This window comes from Somniosus microcephalus, chromosome 9 (assembly GCF_052327205.1).
Source record: "Somniosus microcephalus isolate GS21.2 chromosome 9, FLI_Smic_1.0, whole genome shotgun sequence".
In the NCBI taxonomy this organism is placed as follows: Eukaryota; Metazoa; Chordata; class Chondrichthyes; order Squaliformes; family Somniosidae; genus Somniosus; species Somniosus microcephalus.
Window position 1 is genome coordinate 247,484,273 of NC_140995.1, and position 17,238 is coordinate 247,501,510.

Here is a 17,238-nt window from a genome sequence, read left to right on the forward strand (position 1 = left end):
ACTCTTTTGTTCATTGTCTCCAGGTTGTGAGAGCCAGTTATGTGTCTGACTGCTTTTTTGGGGGTTTCTCTCTGTTACTTTGTCATGCGGGAAGGGCACACACTTTGTTAAATAAAGAAGTGTCTTTATTCAGATTGTGCATGTTTGCTCTTTGAACTATTTGCTGCCTTGACCGGCTTAGGGGTTGCGGAACGGTTCCATTCATGTTCTTTCAATGGCACAAGCCATTCCCTCAGAGGGGGCCTAGAACCGACTTGCAATAAGCTGCTGACGGACGGCCCTTGCACTTTGTGCCTCCCTCCCATCCTGGTGCTCCTTCTCCTCCTCCTCCTCCTCTGCTGGTGCTCCAATGTCTGCTGGCAGTGGCTGAGTCCTGAGGATAGCCAGGTTGTGCAGCATGCAGCATACTACAACGAAATGGGAGACTCGCTCAGGTGAGTACCGAAGGGCTTCCCCGGAATGGTCCAGACAGCGGAACCGTTGCTTTAGCACGCCGATTGTGTGCTCAATGATATTCCTGGTCACTTGATGGCTCTCATTGTATCATTCTTCAGCAGGGGTGCTGGGCGCACAGAGCGGGGTCATCAGCCAGGTGCACAGAGGATAGCCCTTGTCCCCGAGAAGCCAGCCTCCTGGGTGAGCCGGGGCTTCGAAAAGGTCTGCCACAGAAGTCTGGCGCAGGATGAAGGCGTCGTGGCTGCTGCCTGGAAAGCGGGCATTGACAGCGAGTATCAGCTGTCTGTGGTCACACACCAACTGGACATTCAACGAATGGAACCCCTTCTGGTTGCGGTAATCCTCGGCATTCTCTTGCGGCGCCCACAAAGCCACATGCGTGCAGTCAATGGCGCCCTGGACCATGGGGAAGCCCGCTATTCTTGCAAATCCCATTGCGCGCTCTTGCTGCTTGTCCAGGGTCATGGGGAAGGAAATGTACTGACGTCTCCTTTTAAAGAGGGCATTCGTGACTTGACGGATGCAGCAATGCACCGCAAACTGGGAGACATTGGCAATGTCCCCAGTAGCTGATTGGAAGGAGCCGGTGGCATAGAAGTTGAGAGCCACTGTCACGTTCACTGCCACCGACAGAGACGTCCTGCTCCTCAGCTGAGGCTGCAGATCTGGCTGAAGCAGGTGGCAGATCTCAGTGACCACCTCCCTTCTGAATCGAAGCCTCCGTAAACACTGCTCCTCAGACATATTGAGGTATGAGAACTGTTGGTGGTAGACCCTGGGAGGGTAAGGTCTCCTGTGCCGACGCCTGTTGGCCCTCCTCTGTCTGGCCATGATTGGCACTCTCTCTCGGCGTCTCTGAGCCCTCTCAATGCAATGGAGAAACCCAACGTTTCCACCCATTGCAGCCCCCATAATATGTGGCCACTCAAGGCTATGGCACTGAAAAATCAATCCAACTACAAAGTTCTGGGCCGAAGCCAGAAGTACCTGTGCGAGCGCTGAGTCGATGCAGAAAGCTCTCTCCCTTTGTCTCTCTGCAAATCTCTCTCTCACAGAAGGAGTGGTCCAAAAATGGCTACCACAAAGAAGCCAGGAAGAGCCCCCTTTAAATAGCAACCCCCAGCCCCACAGCGACTGGGAACCGTTCCAGTCAACCAGTCGCTGGGAGCGCCAGGCGGAAAGGAGGGGGGCGCCACTGAAGTTCCGGTTCGGGGTGCCCCAAGGGCGTTGCACCATGAAATGACGTCAGGAGCTGCGCGCGCAGCTGAGCGGGCGTTGCGGTTTTGCGCCGCCGCTAAATGTCCGCTCAATTTCGCAAGAGGCGCCGGTCTCGCCGCGCCCGGGCACTAGCCGCCTCGCGCCCCACTTATCGCCCTCTTAAGGTGCTAACGGGTGGCGCTAACAACTGAATTTCTCCCCGTGTCTCCTAACTTCCATTTTCAATACAAAAACCATGTGATTGCTTGGTGTCATCTACTGATATCATATTTACAAAGTCTTCTGTTTGTACCTTATGTAAATCAAAAACACTTCAACTAGGGTGTTCTATGCATTTCTTAGCTACTTCAATTGGTTGTATTACAGACTTCGGGACTCCTTGTTTCATTTGATGTTACTTTTACAAAGGCACATGGCTTTTTAATGTTCTGTGTTTCTGTTCAAAGTGTTAGTTTATAACACTTTAAACTGGGTATAGTTATTGTGTTTCTCCAAACTGCAGACTTCTTGGAAGCTGCAATCCTTTGCTTCAATAGGGCCATTGTCTCAATATTAACAATCAATTCCCATTTCAAAAGCTTGTGTGGTGTTTACAACTTTTGTGTTAACACTTCATCTTATCTCAGAAGCCTGTATTCACAGCTTGTGTCGTTGAGGCTTTTTAGATTTTTAAACCCAGTTTATCATGTTTTAATAAAGTCAGAATTCTGTTCATAGAATGGTGTAATTTTCTGAAATATGGCTATTCCTTTATAAGATTGGGTCGATTGGGCTTATACTCGCTGGAGTTTAGAAGAATGAGAGGGGATCTCATTGAAACTTATAAAATTCTAACAGGACTAGACAGACTAGATGCAGGAAGGATGTTCCTGATGGCGGGGGAGTCCAGAACCAGGGGTCACAGTCTAAAGATAAGGGGTAAGCCATTTAGGACAGAGATGAGGAGGAATTTCTTCACCCAGAGAGTGGTGAACCTGTGGAATTCTCTACCACAGAGGGCAGTTGAGGCCAATTCATTAAATATATTCAAGAAGGAGTTAGATATATTTCTTAAGGCTAAAGGGATCAAGGGGTATGGAGAGACGGCAGGGACAGGGTACTGAGTTTGGATGATCAGCCATGATCTCATTGAATGGCGGAGCAGGCTCGAGGGGCCGAATGGCCTACTCCTGCTCCTATCTTCTATGTTTCTATGTGTGGGTAGAGGATGCGAGATCCCACCAATGAATGTCCAGGAGCTTATTTCCTGATGAAAGCTGAGGTGGAAGTATTCGACAAGTGGTTATGGTGGACTTGTCAATCCGTATCACTGGAGCCACTGAAGTGCACCCTTGTTATGAAGTGAGTGCAGTGTAAGCTAAGGTCCCTTCAGTCAGGGACAGCTCACGGGTCAGGGTGGGACGCGGTTGGTCATTGAGGGGTGCTAATTTTATCCTCTTACCTGAACATCCCACGTGGTGGTCTGGCAATGCTCCAATGGGCAGGGTCTATTGGCAGAACGTTCCAGATCCTGCCCACAATGCCTTCTACTGCCATCGAGGAGTTCGGCACGCTCTGCACCAGCCCAGTTACTCCTTGCGGAGTGTGACAGCGAGCTGGTCTTTACTCCCACCGGGTCGCTTACGTGGCTCGACAGCTGACTCCAGGTCCGCTTGCTTTCCTGTGAAACGGGCAGAGTGTAAATCAGCAAGGACCTGCTCCCAGCTGACTATACCAGACCACTGACACTCAGACAGGCCCTGCTAGAAACAGGCTGCGTTGGCTAGCCTCTCCCATCTTTGAAAGGCACAGGTCCTGCTGAGGCACGTGTTCACGGGTAAAGCTCTCTCCATGGTCATCTACTAGTTTGCTGCTCTTCATGCGTGGCCTTTGCCCTCAGTCCTGCATGACCCTTGCCATTGCTTTGCGTCAGTATTTACAGAAGAGGAGGATAGCATGCCGGAAATCCCAAAGAAACTAATATTGAATCAGGGACAGAGGCTCAATAAAATTAACATAAGTAAAATAACAGTAATAAGAACATAAGAAATAGGAGCAGGAGTCGGCCTTTCGGCCCTTCGAGCCTGCTCCGCCATTCAATGAGATCACGGCTGATCTTCTGCCTCAACTCCATTCACCGGCCGTTTTGCCATATCCCTCGATGCCCTTACTAGTCAGAAATCTATCGACTTCTGTCTTGAATATACCCAATGACTGAGCCTCCACAGCCCTCTGGGATAGAGAATTCCAAAGATTCACCACCCTCCGTGTGAAGAAATTTCTCCTCATCTCAGTCCTGAATGGCCGACCCTTTATCCTGAGGCTGTGGCCCCTGGTTCTAGACTTCCCAGCCAAGGGAAACATTCTCCCAGCATCCACCCTATCAAGCCCTGTAATAATTTTGTATGCTTCAATGAGATCCCCCCAAATTCTTCTGAATTCAAGAGAATACAGGCCTAGTTTACTCAATCTCTTCTCATACAACAGTCACCCCATTCCCAGGAATCAATCTCGTGAACCTTTGTTACACTCCCTCTATGGCAAGTATATCCTTCCTTAGGTAAGGAGACCAAAACTGTACACAGTACTCCAGGTGTGGTCTCACCAAGGCCCTATATAATTGGAGTAAGACTTCTCTACTCCTGTATTCAAATCCTCTTGTAATGAAGGCCAGCATACCATTTGCCTTCCTAATGGCTTGCTGCACCTGCACATTCACTTTCAGTGACTCATGTACAAGGACACCCAGGTCCCTTTGAGCATCTGCATTCCCCAATCTTTCACCATTTAGGAAATACTCTGCCTTTCTGTTTTTTCTACCAAAGTGAGTAACTTCACATTTATCCACATTATATTCTATCATGTTCTCACCCACTCACTGAGCCTGTCGAGATTCCCTTGAAGCCGCTTCACATCCTCTTCACAACTGACACTGCCCCCTAGCTTTGTATCATCAGCAAATTTGGAAATGTTATATTTAGTCCCCTCATCCAAATCATTGATATAGATTGTGAATAGCTGGGGCCCAAGCACTGATCCTTGCAGTACCCCACTAGTCACAGCCTGCCATCCTGAAAAAAACACGTTTATCCCTACTCTTTATTTTCTGTCTGTTATCCAATTCTCAATCCATGCTAGTATATTACCCCCAATTCCATGTGCCCTAATTTTGTTCACCAACCTCTTGAAGGGAGGAAAAAGAGTGGGAGAGCAATAGTGGTAGGGGATTCTATCGTAAGGGGTACAGATAGGCGTTTCTGTGGCCGTAGACGTGACTCCAGGATGGTTTGTTGCCTCCCTGGTGCCAGGGTCAAGGATGTCACTGAACGGCTGCAGGGCATTCTGAAGGGGGAGGGTGAACAGTCAGAGGTCGTGGTTCACATTGGGACCAATGACATGGGTAGGAAGAAGGATGAGGTCCTGCAGCAAGAATTTAGGGAGCTAGGTAGCAGATTAAAGAGCAGGACCTCAAAGGTTGTAATCTCTGGATTACTCTCGGTGCCACGTGCTAGTGAGTATAGGAATAGAAGGATAGAGTAGATGAATGCGTGGCTAAAGAGTTGGTGCAGGAGGGAGGGATTTAGTTTCCTGGATCACTGGGCCTGCTTCTGGGGAAGGTGGGACTTGTACAAGTCGGACAGGTTGCACCTGAACCAGAGCGGGACAAATATCCTTGCGGGGAGGTTTGCTAGCACTGTTCGGGGGGGTTTAAACTAAAATGGCAGGGGGTTGGGAACCTGAGCAGGGAGACAGAGGAAAGGGAAACAGGGATAAAAGCAAAAGATAGGAAGGAGACAAACAAAAGTGGCAGTCAGAGAAATCAACGATTTAAATCAAACGTGGCCACAGTAAATAATAATTCTAATAGGTCTAAGAGCATTAAAAAACCAAGCCTGAAGGCTTTGTGTCTTAATGCGAGGAGCATTTGTAATAAGGTGGATGAATTGGCTGCGCAAATAGAGGTAAATGAATATGATTTGGTTGGGATTACGGAAACGTAGCTCAAGGATGGCCAAGACTGGGAACTCAACATCCAGGGGTATTCGATATTCAGGAAAGATAGGCAAAAAGGAAAGGGAGGTGGGGTAGCATTACTGGTTAAAGAAGGGATTAATACAATTGTAATGAAGGATATTAGCTCTGATGATGTGGAATCTGTATGGGTAGAATTGAGAAATACTAAGGGGAAAAAAACATTAGTGGGAGTGGTATATAGACCTCCCAACAGTAAGGCGGAGGTTGGGGATGGCATTAAAAGGGAAATTAAAGAAGCGTGCAATAAGGGCACAGCAGTCATCATGGGTGACTTTAATCTACATATAGATTGGGCCAACCAAATTAGTAACAATACTGTGGAGGAGGAATTCCTGGAGTGTTTACGGGATGGTTTCCTGGACCAATATGTCGAGGAACCAACCAGAGATCAGGCCATCTTAGACTGGGTATTATGTAACGACAAAGGATTAATTAGCAATCTTGTTGTACGAGGCCCCTTGGGTCGGAGCGATCATAATATGATCGAATTCTTCATTAAGATGGAGAATGAAGTAGTTGTCTCAGAGACTAGGGTCCTCAATTTAAATAAAGGAAACTACGATGGTCTGAGGAGCGAGTTGGGTAGGATTGATTGGGGAATGGCACTCAAAGGGTTGACGGTGGATAGGCAATGGCAAACATTCAAAGACCGAATGGATGAGCTACAGAATTTGTTCATCCCAGTTTGGCATAAAAATAAAACAAAAAAGGTGACACAACCGTGGCTAACAAGGGAAATTAGGGATAGCATAAGATCCAAGGAGACGACATATAAATTGGCCAGAAAAAGCAATAATCCTGCGGATTGGGAGCAGTTTAGGATTCAACAAAGGAGGACAAAGGGATTAATTAAGAAAGGGAAAATAGAATATGAGAGTAAGCTAGCAGGGAACATAAAAACTGACTGTAAAAGCTTTTATAGATATGTGAAGAGAAAAAGATTGGTGAAGTCAAGCGTAGGTCCCTTACAGTCAGAATCAGGGGAATTTATAATGGGAAACAAAGAAATGGCAGACCAACTAAATTCATACTTTGGTTCTGTCTTCACAAAGGAGGACACAAATAACCTCCCAGAGATGCCGGGGAACATAGGGCCTGATGAAAGGGTGGAACTGAAAGAAATCAGTATTTGTAGGGAAATGATATTAGGAAAATTGATGGGTCTAAAGGCCGATAAATCCCCAGGGCCTGATAATCTACATCCCAGGGTACTTAAGGAAGTGGCCCTAGAAATAGTAGATGCATTGCTGGTCATCTTCCAGAACTCGATAGACTCTGGAACAGTACCCATGGATTGGAGGGTAGCTAATGTTACCCCACTATTCAAAAAAGGTGGTCGAGAAAAAGCGGGGAATTATAGACCGGTAAGCCTGACATCGGTAGTGGGGAAAATGCTAGAATCTATTATAAAAGATGTAATAGCAGAGCACTTGGTAAGCAGTGACAGGATCGGACAAAGTCAACATGGATTTACAAAAGGTAAATCATGCTTGACTAATCTACTAGAATTTTTTGAGGATGTAACTGGTAAAATAGATAAGGGAGAACCAGTGGATGTGGTGTATTTAGACTTTCAGAAGGCTTTCGATAAGGTCCCACATAAGAGATTAGCGTGCAAAATTAAGGCACATGGGATTGGGGGCAAGGTATTGACTTGGATAGAGAACTGGGTGGCGGACAGAAAGCAAAGAGTTGGAATAAACGGGTCGTTTTCCGAGTGGCAGGCAGTGACTAGTGGGGTACCGCAAGGATCGGTCCTAGGACCCCAGCTGTTCACAATATATATTAATGATCTGGACGAGGGAATTGGATGTAATATCTCCAAATTTGCAGATGACACAAAGCTGGGTGGGAGGGTAAGCTGTGAGGAGGATGTCGTGAAACTCCAGTACGATTTGGACAGATTGGGTGATTGGGCAGAAACATGGCAAATGCACTATAATGTGGATAAATGTGAGGTTATCCACTTTGGTGGCAAAAACAGGAAGGCAGATTATTATTTGAATGGCAATAGATTGGGAGAAGGGGAAGTGCAAAGAGACCTGGGTGTTCTTGTGCACCAGTCGCTGAAGGTAAGCATGCAGGTGCAGCAGGCGGTTAAGAAGGCAAATAGTATGTTGGCCTTCGTAGCAAGAGGGTTCGAGTACAGGAACAAGGATGTCTTGCTACAGTTGTACAGGGCCTTGGTGAGACCGCACCTTGAGTATTGTGTGCAGTTTTGGTCACCTTACCTGAGGAAGGATGTTCTTGCCATGGAAGGAGTGCAGCGAAGATTCACCAGGCTGATACCTGGGATGGCAGGAATGACGTATGAGGAGAGATTGTGTCGATTGGGCTTATACTCACTGGAGTTTAGAAGATTGAGAGGGGATCTCATCGAAACTTATAAAATTCTGTCAGGCCTGGACAGACTAGATGCAGGAAGGATGTTTCTGATGGCCGGGGAGTCCAGAACCAGGGGTCATAGTCTAAGGATAAGGGGTAAGCCATTTAGGACTGAAATGAGGAGGAATTTCTTCACCCAGAGAGTGGTGAACCTGTGGAATTCTCTGCCACAGAGGGCGGTGGAGGCCAGTTCATTAAATATATTCAAGAAGGAGTTGGATATATTTCTTGAGGCTAAAGGGATCAAGGGATATGGGGAAAAGGCAGGGACAGGGTACTGAATTTGGATGATCAGCCATGATATCATTGAATGGCGGAGCAGGCTCGAAGGGCCGAATGGCCTACTCCTGCTCCTATCTTCTATGTTTCTATGTTATCGAAGGCCTTCTGAAAATCCAGATACACCACATCTACCGGTTCCCCTTTGTCTACTCCACTAGTTACATCCTCAAAGAACTCCAATAGGTTTGTTAAACAGGATTTCCCTTTCATAAATCCATGTTGACTCTGCCCAATCTTACTATTAGTTTCTAAGTGCCCAGTTATTCCATCCTTTATAATAGATTCCAGCATTTTCCCAACTACTGATGTGAGGCTAACAGGTCTGTAGTTCCCTGTTTTCTCTCTCCCTCCTTTCTTAAATAGCGGGGTTACATTTGCTATCCTCCAATCTGCAGGAACCATTCCAGAATCTATAGAATTTTGGAAGATGACAACCAATACGTCCACTATCCCAATGGCCACCTCTTTCAAAACCCTAGGATGTAGGTCATCCGGTCCTTGGGATTTATCGACTTTTAGTCCCATTAATTTTGCTAGTACTGTTTTTTTACTAATAATAATTTCTTTAAGTTCCTCATTCTCGCCACACCCTTGGTTTTCTCGTATTTCTGGGAGGTTTTTTGTGTCTTCCTCCGTGAAGACAGAAACAAAGTATTTATTTAATTTCTCTGCCATTTCCTCATTCCCCATTATAAATTCTCCCGTCTCTGACTGTAAAGGACCTACATTTACCTTCGCCAGTCTTTTCCTTTTCACATGCCTATAGTGGCATCGTGGTTAGCACTGTTGCCTCACAGCGCCAGGGACCCGGGTTTGAATCCGGCCTCGGGCGACTGTCTGTGTGGAGTTTGCACATTCTCCCCATGTTTGCGTGGGTTTCCTCCGGGTGCTCTGGTTTCCTCCCACAGTCCAAAGATGTGCGAGTTAGGTTGATTGGCTATGATAAATTGACCCTTAGTGTTAGGGGGATTAAATACGTGGGGTTACGGGGATCAGGTGGGATATGTGTCGGTGCAGGCACGATGGGCCGAAATGGCCTCTATCTGCACTGTGGGGTTTCTTTCTGTGTGAATTCGTTTTTATATTTTTCGCTAGTTTGTGCTCATATTCCATTTTCCCTTTCTTTATCAATTTCTTGGTCCCCCTTTGCTGATTTCTAAAAAGATCCCAATCCTCAGGCTGACTGCTTTTTCTGGCAACTTTATAAGCTTCCTCCTTTGACTTAATACAAGCTTTAATTTCTTTTGTTAGCCATGGTTGGATCACTTTTCCTTTTGGGTTTTTATGCCCTAAAGGAATATATGTTTGTTGCAAATTATGCATTATTTCCTTGAATGTTAGCCATTGTATGTCCACCTTCATACCTTTTAGTGTAGTCTCCCAATCTACCATGGCCAACTTGTCCCTCATACCCTTGTAGTTTCCTCTGTTTAGATTGAAGACCTTAGTTTCAGATTGGACTACATCACTCTCAAACTTAATGTAAAATTCAATCATATTATGGTCACTTGTCCCTAAAGGCCCCTTTACCACAAGATTATTGATTAGCCCTTTCTCATTACACAGTACCAGATCCAGAATAGCCTGTTCCCTGGTTGGTTCCTCCACATGCTGAGCCAGAAGAATAATGAAGAAAATAATGGCACTAAAGAGTGACAAATCCCCAGGACCAGATGGTTTCCATCCCAGGGTTTTAAAGGAAGGAGGTGAGCACATTGCAGATGCCCGAACTATAATCTTCCAAAGTTCTCTCGATTCAGGAACCGTTCCTTCAGATTGGAAAATTGCGCAGGTCACTCCGCTATTTAAGAATGGCGAGAGGGGGAAACCAGGGAATTATAGACCAGTGAGTCTAACCTCTGTTGTTGGGAAATTGCTAGAGTCTATAATTAAGGGCAGGGTAACTGAACACCACAAATTTTCAGTTGCTCAGAGAGAGCCAGCATGGATTTGTGAAAGGCAGGTCACGCCTGACAAACCGGATTGAATTTTTTGAGGAGGTAACTAAAGTAGTGAAATGGAGAATGTCTATGGATATTATTTATCTGGACTTCCAGAAGGCATTTGATAAAGTCCCGCATAAGAGACTGTTAACTAAGGTAGAAGCCCACGGAATTGAGGGCAAATTATTGACCTGGTTAGGAAATTGGCTCAGTGGCAGGAGACGGGCAGTAGGGATAATGTGCAGGTACTCAAATTGGCAGGAGGTGACTAGTGGTGTCCCGCAGGGGTCGGTGTTGGGGCCTCAACTATTCACTGTATTTATTAACGACTTAGATGATGGGATAGAAGGTATTAGGAAGAATATATTGACCTTGGAGGGAGGGCAGGGCAGGTTTACCAAAATGATACCCAGATTCTAAGGGTTAAATTACGAGGAGAGATTATACAAACTAGGGTTGTATTCCCTGGAATTTAGAACATTAAGGGGTGATCTGATCGAAGTTTTCAGGATATTAAGGGCAACAGTTAGGGTGGATAGAGAGAAACTGTTTCCGCTGGTTGGGGATTCTGGGACTAGGGGGCAGAGTCTAAAAATTAGAGCCAGACCTTTCAGGAGTGAAATTAGGAAACACTTCGACACACAAAGGGTGGGAGAAGTTTGGAACTCTCTTCCGCAAACGGCAATTGGTGCGAGATCAATTGTTAATTTTAAATCGGAGATTGATAGATTTTTGTTAACCAAAGGTATTAAGGGATATGGGCCAAAGGCGGGTATCTGGAGTTAGGTCACAGATCAGCCATGATCTCATTGAATGGGGGAACAGGCTCGAGGGGCTGAATGGCCTCCTCCTGTTCCTCTGTTCTTAAAGGATTTGTTGTCTGATTGGCAGGATATGACTCGCAGTGTCCCCCAGGGGTCAGCACTAGGGCCTCAGCTTGACACCATATTTATGAATGTCTTGGATGAAGGAGTAGAGAGCCGTATATCCAAGTGTGCTGACGACATTAAGTTTGGAGGCAGGATAAGTTGTGCGTATGGGAGCAGGAAGCTGAGACTGACAGATTAAGTGAAGGGGCCAAACTGTGGTCGATGGAGTTCAATGGGGGAACTTTGGATCAGAGAAAGGGAAATAGGAATATTTCCTTAATGAGATGATTGAGGGAATTGATTCCCAGTGTGAGGGAACTGGGTTATGAGGAAATGCTGGAGAAACATCAGCCTGGAGAGGAAGCGACCGTCCAAGATAGTGAATGGTAGGTAACAGGTTAATGGGGGTGGACATCACCTGTACCCAGTAAATGGAGTAGGGAGTCACCTATACTCAGTGAATGGGGTGGGGAGGGAGTCACCTATACTGAGTGAATGGGGTGGGGAGGGAGTCACCTATACCGAGTGAATGGGGTGAGGAGGGAGTCACCTATACCGAGTGAATGGGGTGAGGAAGGAGTCACCTATACCGAGTGAATGGGGTGGGGAGGGAGTCACCTATACTGAGTCAATGGGGTGGGGAGGGAGTCACCTATACTGAGTGAATGGGGTGGGGAGGGAGTCACCTATACTGAGTGAATGGGGTGGGGAGGGAGTCACCTATACTGAGTGAATGGGGTGGGGAGGGAGTCACCTATACTGAGTGAATGGGGTGGGGAGGGTGTCACCTATACTGAGTGAATGGGGTGGGGAGGGAGTCACCTATACTGAGTCAATGGGGTGGGGAGGGAGTCACCTATACTGAGTGAATGGGGTGGGGAGGGAGTCACCTATACTGAGTGAATGGGGTGCGGAGGGAGTCACCTATACTGAGTGAATGGGGTGGGGAGGGAGTCACCTATACTGAGTGAATGGGGTGCGGAGGGAGTCACCTATACTGAGTGAATGGGGTGGGGAGGGAGTCACCTATACTGAGTGAATGGGGTGGGGAGGGTGTCACCTATACTGAGTGAATGGGGTGGGGAGGGAGTCACCTATACTGAGTGAATGGGGTGGGGAGGGAGTCACCTGTACTCAGTGAATGGGGTGCGGAGGGAGTCACCTATACTGAGTGAATGGGGTGGGGAGGGAGTCACCTATACTCAGTGAATGGGGTGGGGAGGGTGTCACCTATACTCAGTGAATGGGGTGGGGAGGGAGTCACCTATACTCAGTGAATGGGGTGCGGAGGGAGTCACCTGTACTCAGTGAATGGGGTGCGGAGGGAGTCACCTGTACTCAGTGAATGGGGTGCGGAGGGAGTCACCTATACTCAGTGAATGGGGTGGGGAGGGTGTCACCTATACTGAGTGAATGGGGTGGGGAGGGAGTCACCTATACTGAGTGAATGGGGTGGGGAGGGAGTCACCTGTACTCAGTGAATGGGGTGCGGAGGGAGTCACCTATACTGAGTGAATGGGGTGGGGAGGGAGTCACCTATACTGAGTGAATGGGGTGGGGAGGGTGTCACCTATACCGAGTGAATGGGGTGGGGAGGGAATCACCTATACTCAGTGAATGGGGTGGGGAGGGAGTCACCTATACTGAGTGAATGGGGTGCGGAGGGAGTCACCTATACTCAGTGAATGGGGTGGGGAGGGAGTCACCTATACTGAGTGAATGGGGTGGGGAGGGAGTCACCTATACTCAGTGAATGGGGTGGGGAGGGAGTCACCTATACTGAGTGAATGGGGTGCGGAGGGAGTCACCTATACTCAGTGAATGGGGTGGGGAGGGAGTCACCTATACTGAGTGAATGGGGTGGGGAGGGAGTCACCTATACTGAGTGAATGGGGTGGGGAGGGAGTCACCTATACTGAGTGAATGGGGTGGGGAGGGAGTCACCTATACTGAGTGAATGGGGTGCGGAGGGAGTCACCTATACTGAGTGAATGGGGTGGGGAGGGAGTCACCTATACTCAGTGAATGGGGTGGGGAGGGTGTCACCTATACTGAGTGAATGGGGTGGGGAGGGAGTCACCTATACTGAGTGAATGGGGTGGGGAGGGAGTCACCTGTACTCAGTGAATGGGGTGCGGAGGGAGTCACCTATACTGAGTGAATGGGGTGGGGAGGGAGTCACCTATACTCAGTGAATGGGGTGGGGAGGGTGTCACCTATACTCAGTGAATGGGGTGGGGAGGGAGTCACCTATACTCAGTGAATGGGGTGCGGAGGGAGTCACCTGTACTCAGTGAATGGGGTGCGGAGGGAGTCACCTGTACTCAGTGAATGGGGTGCGGAGGGAGTCACCTATACTCAGTGAATGGGGTGGGGAGGGTGTCACCTATACTGAGTGAATGGGGTGGGGAGGGAGTCACCTATACTGAGTGAATGGGGTGGGGAGGGAGTCACCTGTACTCAGTGAATGGGGTGCGGAGGGAGTCACCTATACTGAGTGAATGGGGTGGGGAGGGAGTCACCTATACTCAGTGAATGGGGTGGGGAGGGTGTCACCTATACTCAGTGAATGGGGTGGGGAGGGAGTCACCTATACTGAGTGAATGGGGTGGGGAGGGAGTCACCTATACTGAGTGAATGGGGTGGGGAGGGAGTCACCTATACTGAGTGAATGGGGTGGGGAGGGAGTCACCTATACTCAGTGAATGAATTATTCCAGGGTTGGGAGCCATTCAGTGCCTGATGCTCTTCTCCAATCCCGTGTTTTATTTTCCAACTCACCCATTCCAACCATATATCCCCGAGAAAACCTGGTACCTTTTGACTGCTGGTCTCCTCCTGTTCATCTTCATACTTGTAGATATATTTCTCTTTGTCCATAATGCAGGCTATCTTGGCCACATCCGACGCGGTTTCATTGTCGAGTGAAGCCATTTGGCTGGTGTGTGCGGGACGTGTGTGGGAGCCCCAGGAGCTGCTGAAGGCAGTGGGGTTCTGACCAGCCATGTCACTGCCAGTGTCACGCTCCTCCTTCAAGCCCTGCTTGGCCTGGGAGCTTGTCTGTTGCAACCTAACCTCAGTCGCCACAAAGAGATTTGGGGCCGAAGTGGTGACGAGCTTCCGCGCTGTTGGCGTTGGATTGGAATCTTCACTCCCAGTCGAGTTCTTGGCGAGTTCCTTTTTGTATGTTGTGTACATAATATCGGAGCAGATGCTTTGACTGGAATGGTCACTTTTATTCCAGATCTCTTCCAGCTCCTGTTCATCTTCTTCAAACTGTTCATGATCTGGGTGAAAGATTGCAAGGGAGGCATCAGGATCAGCTGGGGCCGTGCCTTCAGATGTCCACACAGCCACTTCTTCAGGCATGTGTGTAGAGGCTCCGTGAAGACTCGCCTCTCCTCTCCCACCTGGAGAACCTGCTCTTTTGGAGGCCACTGGAGGCCGATTGGACCTCGATTGGGGCCACTGTCTGGCCGCTTCGCATTCCATGTGATCAGTGACTGAGCGATTGGTTTCTCTCTCGCTTGGATGGTGGGTCTGAGCGGTGGCCGGATCAAGGCCATCACAGCGATGAAACACTTCGGACACATCGCTGATCTTCAGAAGGCCGTCAGAAGGTCCAGGTCTTTCTAACATGACTGGAGCATTGCTGCCGGGACGGTCGGTACCTGGAGAGAAAGCACGGCTGTCGCCACGAGGTTCTTCCACCTCTCCATCTTCTATCGAACCATTCCCCTGATCCTCAGCACCTGGTGAGTTTAACTGGTCTCCTGAGTCAAGCACGTCCACCAGCTTACCCCATTCGTCGCTGATTTGCTCGTGGAGAGCACTGATGCCAGAAAGCCGGCGAAGTGTCAAGTCCGTAAATTCAGCTGAGGACCTGCACTGAAGTCCATTATCTCTGGTGAACAACGAATCCGATCCATGGCTCTTCAAGTGGTCAGACTCCAGTTCAGCGGTTGGGTGTTGGAGCCAAGGATTGCAGCTTCGCTGTCCTATCTCTCCCTTTGTGATCTTTCTGCAGATTTCCCCGTGAACCCTTGGATCTTTCTGCGCCGCGGGTTGGTCAGGAGTAATTTTTTCCAAACAGCGGATGCCTCTGATTGCACCGCGGGCCTCGGTGACCTTTGGCATGAAATAATTATCCCGGCATTTTGCCTGGGCACGGCTAGAACCGTTATTTCTTCCATCCATGCCCACTCCTCTTCTGGCACTCTCGGAGCTCAGACCCTCCAGATCCAGGTGATGGGGAGAGTCAGGACTAAACGTCGAGCCTACAGTGGGGTACCCGGGGATGGTAGCTGTCCACGTTAGCCCAGTGCCAGACCAGCTGAGATTCCCACTGGTCTTGGAGCTTCCAAGGGCACATTCCTGATCAATGTCCTCAGCAAGTGGATTCTTAACATAGTCCGAACAATCGCCAAAACTCGGGCTGGGAGACCCAAGGCCCATTTTCTTGGTTTTAAGGGGCCAAGTGTTGAGGGAACAGGCACTCCTTCGCACTGGTGTCCCCCCAGAATCCAGACATGGGCTCCGGACCTTCGGCAGAAACTCTCTGCTGCCGTCTTTCACCTTGGCCCTTCTCCCTCTCCTCTTGACGCTGCTGAAGATGGATTTGGAACTTGTTTTGGGCAGATTAGAGAAGGAGAGGCTGCTGGCCTTTGACATGGAGCAGGCCCTGGTTCGGGGGCTCCCTCCGTTGAAGCCGTGACCCAGAGGGAGGCTTTGACAGGCGGTCCCCTCAGCTTTCTCCTGCTCGCTCACTTGCAGGTAAGCACGTGCCTGGTGATCATAATACAACAGCATTATGGTAGGTTCACTCGGACAAGCATCCTTGGCCAGTACCGATATACCAAGCTCCCCAAATCTCCTCACCCAACCCAAACTGGTCCTAGAGTTGGTCAGGCCAACCTGTGCCAGAGGGCAATCTTCAGCAGAAATAACTCCCCTGAGTCTCTCCCTTGTAGCAGTCATCCTCTGCACCAGTAGAATCAGTAATAGTGCCAAAAAAATACTGAAAGTCACTATACTGGGATAGCTCACAATTCAGTCGTTCAACTGTATCTATTAATCCAGCCCCCTCATCCTGTCACTCAGTAACCCCTCTCCCCCAGTGCCCTGTGTTACTGACTGTATCTCTACTGATGTTAATCCAGCTCCCTCACACTGTCACTCAGTAACCCCTCTCCCCCAGCGCCCTGTGTCACTGACTGTATCTCTACTGATGTTAATCCAGCTCCCTCACACTGTCACTCAGTAACCCCTCCCCCCAGCGCCCTGTGTTACTGACTGTATCTCTACTGATGTTAATCCAGCTCCCTCACACTGTCACTCAGTAACCCCTCTCCCCCAGCGCCCTGTGTTACTGACTGTATCTCTACTGATGTTAATCCAACCCCCTCATCCTGTCACTCAGTAACCCCTCTCCCCCAGTGCCCTGTGTTACTGACTGTATCTCTACTGATGTTAATCCAGCTCCCTCACACTGTCACTCAGTAACCCCTCTCCCCCAGCGCCCTGTGTTACTGACTGTATCTCTACTGATGTTAATCCAGCTCCCTCACACTGTCACTCAGTAACCCCTCTCCCCCAGCGCCCTGTGTTACTGACTGTATCTCTACTGATGTTAATCCAGCTCCCTCACACTGTCACTCAGTAACCCCTCTCCCCCAGCGCCCTGTGTTACTGACTGTATCTCTACTGATGTTAATCCAGCTCCCTCACACTGTCACTCAGTAACCCCTCTCCCCCAGCGCCCTGTGTTACTGACTGTATCTCTACTGATGTTAATCCAGCTCCCTCTCACTGTCACTCAGTAACCTCTCTCCGCAGTGCCCTGTGTTACTGAGTGTATCTCTACTGATGTTAATCCAGCTACCTCACACTGTCACTCAGTAACCCCTCTCCCCAGCACCCTGTGTTACTGTCTGTATCTCTAGTGATGTTAATCCAGCTCCCTCACACTGTCACTCAGTAACCCCTCTCCCCCAGTGCCCTGTGTTACTGACTGTATCTCTACTGATGCTAATCCAGCTCCCTCACACTGTCACTCAGTAATCCCTCTCCCC

At 48.8% G+C, this 17,238-nt stretch overlaps 1 protein-coding gene across 10 annotated transcripts in view; it reads right to left on the bottom strand.

The window, feature by feature from the left end:
• LOC147113198 (uncharacterized) overlaps positions 1–17,238 on the bottom strand; it is a 337,266-nt gene that overhangs the window by 61,696 nt on the left and 258,332 nt on the right. For 8 of the 10 annotated variants that reach the window (XR_015079637.1, XM_085998113.1, XM_085998114.1 and 5 more), the window contains 2 exons: positions 13,985–15,952; positions 3,116–3,334 (listed from right to left, as the gene is read on the bottom strand). The exons of 1 other annotated variant lie outside the window; for it this stretch is intronic. Coding sequence is in view for 8 of the 9 variants with exons in the window: in XM_085998113.1 (XP_085854239.1) it covers positions 3,116–3,334; positions 13,985–15,952 (2,187 nt within the window). In the remaining variant the exon portion in view is untranslated. The remainder of the gene's footprint in view (positions 1–3,115; positions 3,335–13,984; positions 15,953–17,238) is intronic. One more of the 10 variants, XM_085998115.1, reaches the window with a different exon arrangement.